At 37.7% G+C, this 3,459-nt stretch overlaps 2 protein-coding genes across 2 annotated transcripts; both read right to left on the bottom strand.

The window, feature by feature from the left end:
* Nucleotides 1–608: 608 nt before the first annotated feature.
* Nucleotides 609–1,603, bottom strand: LOC102581590 (uncharacterized). The gene is made up of 2 exons (XM_006361336.2): nt 1,144–1,603; nt 609–868 (listed from the first exon to the last, which is right to left on the bottom strand). Exons 1-2 carry the CDS (start codon nt 1,589–1,591, stop codon nt 831–833), a joined length of 486 nt encoding a protein of 161 aa, XP_006361398.1. The 5' UTR covers nt 1,592–1,603; the 3' UTR covers nt 609–830.
* Nucleotides 1,604–1,632: 29 nt separating this feature from the next.
* Nucleotides 1,633–2,077, bottom strand: LOC107063411 (uncharacterized). Its single transcript, XM_015315265.1, has 2 exons — nt 1,724–2,077; nt 1,633–1,674 (listed from the first exon to the last, which is right to left on the bottom strand). Exons 1-2 carry the CDS (start codon nt 2,075–2,077, stop codon nt 1,633–1,635), a joined length of 396 nt encoding a protein of 131 aa, XP_015170751.1.
* Nucleotides 2,078–3,459: the final 1,382 nt, after the last annotated feature.

Raw genomic sequence — 3,459 nt, 5'->3', positions numbered from 1 at the left:
GATTGTACAGAAAGTTTATTGCATTGCGAAAGAGGTAAATGCACAAAACAAACACAACCAAATGTATGAAAATACTATAGTTAGGATTTTGGTGATAAAGACGAAAATATGGAGACTCAAGATTTAGCACTTTAGATGGCAATCTATTAATTAAATAAAAAGCATTAGACAAAGCTTCCACCTAGTATTTAGATGGTACAGATGACTCAATCAATAAAGTACGAGTGACATCTAAAAGATGCCGATTTTTTTGTTCAACAACTCCATTTTGTTGTGGTGTATATGGGCAAGAGTGTTGTGAGACAATCCCTTTGTCAAGCAAGAATTTTTTGAATTCATAAGACATATATTCTCCACCAGAATCAGATCTTAATAATTTGATGCATGTAGAAAATTGAGTCTCAATGTAAGCCAAAAATGTCTTGAACATGGAAAATACCTCAGATTTGGATCGAAGAAAATACACCCATGTAAACCGACTATAATCATCTATGAATGTCACAAAGTATTTGAAATGAGCATGAGAAATAATTGGTGAAATGCCCCAAACATCACTATGAATGACATCAAAACACTTTGTAGCACGACTACCAAAATTAGGAAAAGGAAGAGTTTTACTTTTGCCTAATTTACAAGTAGAACAATCAATGGAAGCAACTGAAAATTTATTTTTATTTCCCAATAAACCAGAATTTGATAAATGAGACAACACAACAGAATTTGGATGTCCTAGACGCTTATGCCAAACCTCAGTTTTACTAGCAGTAGAAGTACAAGCAAAAGATAGAACAGGAGGAATGGAAAAGTGTATAGGAAACAATCGTCCAACTTTAGGCCCCTTCGCGATTATCGTCCCCGACACCTGATCCTGCACAAGACAACCATTACGAGAAAAATTCACATCACAATTGTTATCTACCAATTGTCCAACTGAAATAAGACTAGTTGAGAGCTTTGGTGAAACAAAAACATTCTTGAAAGTTGGAGTAATGTCCCCAACCTTGGTAATGGGTAAATTACTACCATTGGCAATCTGTATTTGTGATGGACCTTGATACTTACGAACATTTTTTAGGATGCTCGTTGAGTTGGTCATGTGATTGGAAGCACCTGAATCAACAATCCAAGATGTAACATCATTACCTTGTAATCCCAATGCTGAAAAGGCTGACACGATCATTTGTTGTACCATTTCAGGAGTAAGAACTTGTCCTGAAGATGAGTTATCATCAGTGGAACCATTTATCCTAGCTTGAAAAGCATTGATCCTACGATTTTGAGGGCGCGTGGGACACTCTTTGATAATGTGTCCTTGTTGTTTACAATAATTACAGAACTTCTTGCTACAATTGCTAGCAATATGACCATATTCCTTGCAACTGTAGCATTGAGTTCTACTCATATCCCTGCCCTTTCCTTTACCTTGAGCAGCAAATGCAACAGTGACATCATTTTCTTTCTTAAAAGCATTTTGTGTGACAAGACGTTGCTCTTCACGAAGTAATTCCCTAAAGCAAACATCCAAAGAGGGAGACGGGTCACGATTCATCAAGTTAGAGCGAACACTCTCAAAGTCGGAGCGTAATTTCATCAAAAATTGGTCTCGCTTGCCTTGCTCATGAACAGCCTGAATTACTGATAGGAATTCAGTAGGTATTTTGGCATTGACAATATCTGTAAATTCAACCCATAAGTTTTGAAATCCAGAAAAATAATCCTGAACAGAAAGACCTCCTTGAGAGTAATTAGCAATTTCATACTCCAACTGAAAGCGTCTTGCGCTATTATCTTGGTTGTAAACCTTTTGTAAGTAATCCCACATGGCCTTAGCTGTCCTGTACGGCCTGAGATTAAGAACAATAAGAGGGTCAATTGACCCTAGAATCCATGTCATCACCCGAGCATCTTTAATCTTCCATTCACCTAGCTTTGTTGCATCAGTAGGAGCAGGATCGCTTCCATCTATATGGCCCCATAGTTCTTTGCCGGTGACAAACAACTGAAATTGAAACTCCCAAGAAGAATAATTTTTTCCAGTGAAACGAACACTGAAGGATTCAAAGTGATGTGAATTCATGCTTTTGAATAGCTATAAAACTACAAAGACTCAAGAAAGCAACTAGAATGACCAAGAACAAAATTCCCAGGAGGTAGCCAAAAACCAAGATTTTCAAAAAAAAATTAAAAGGAACCACAGATGACTCTATGAAACAAGACAGCCAAGAGAAGGCTATAATACCATGTCAATTTTCAGCTGAATGCCTCTCAAAGTGAGAGTCTTTCCATTATATAGAGAAAATAAAGATTACACATCCCTAAAGATCCGCCATTCCTATCCCTAAAGATCAACTATTCTATCTATACAAATCTGCCATTGAATCCCTCTAAATCTGCCTTGCTATCCCTCCAAATCAGCTATTCTATCACAATATTTATTCATATGATTCTACAACAAATGTATATGATCATGCTAATTTATATCACTATATAATTACATTAATATATACAATCATTTAGTTATCTATCATGCTAACAGTTGTATCATCGTGCACCTATCCAGCCTGAACGCTCATTTTCTAATGAAAATGAATCCAAGACTAAAGATGTCATTCCTGTTGACGATGCAAGTCAAATTGATCTGTTACGTAAGACACCTAGTTCAGTAGACAGCAAGCCACCTATCAGTTCTGCTTCTGTTATTGGAGCTAGTAAGAAAGAATTTAGTTTTCCCATCTCATCAATACATCCTAGACTACGATACAAGCCTGCAAATGTGCTTCGTCACAGTCTTGGTAGTACTTTACGAGGGTTTGACTCACTGGCTAAAGTAGACTCCAACAGTGTTAGTCCAAATTCAAGTTTGTTGAAAAATCAGGCATTGGATAGAAACATGAACTCCCCTACTCGTAGAACTGTTGAGTTAGAGCCTGTTGTAGAAACCTTGGTACAAGCTAATGCTGGAACTGCGGTTCGTCCAGTTGGAACATTTGAGGCTAATGTAGTAAAAACTGAGGTTGTAAGTCAGAATCTGCTGTCTATTGAGTTGTCAACTAAGGAATTACTTGAGCTAAAACCAATGAAATGTGAATCAATCCAAGAAATATTGATGACATCAGATGTGAGTGGTGGGGACTTATATACTCCGTCTGATATTGCTGCTAAAAATGCTGATACTGCTGCTAAAGAATGCTATGGTTATGATTATGAATTTGATGGTCATCATGCTTTTGCGGGATGTGTCAGAGAGGACGATGTATTTGAAGATGGTGAGATCCGATAACCAATGATGCAGTCGATTGCAGAAGACCTAATTGCTGATGAGCAGAGGCCTATTGGCGCTATTTCCCAAGGATCAGTTGATCAATCAGGAATAGCAGATGTGCAGGAGGGATGTGAAAAGGATGTCTTAAGTCTCGGACCATCTGCTGGGAGCAGAGGAGCTGTCAGGAATGTTGGCGA

This window comes from Solanum tuberosum, unplaced genomic scaffold (genome assembly GCF_000226075.1).
Source record: "Solanum tuberosum cultivar DM 1-3 516 R44 unplaced genomic scaffold, SolTub_3.0 scf00355, whole genome shotgun sequence".
Taxonomy (NCBI): domain Eukaryota; kingdom Viridiplantae; phylum Streptophyta; class Magnoliopsida; order Solanales; family Solanaceae; genus Solanum; species Solanum tuberosum.
This window is presented reverse-complemented; position numbering and strand designations above follow the sequence as displayed.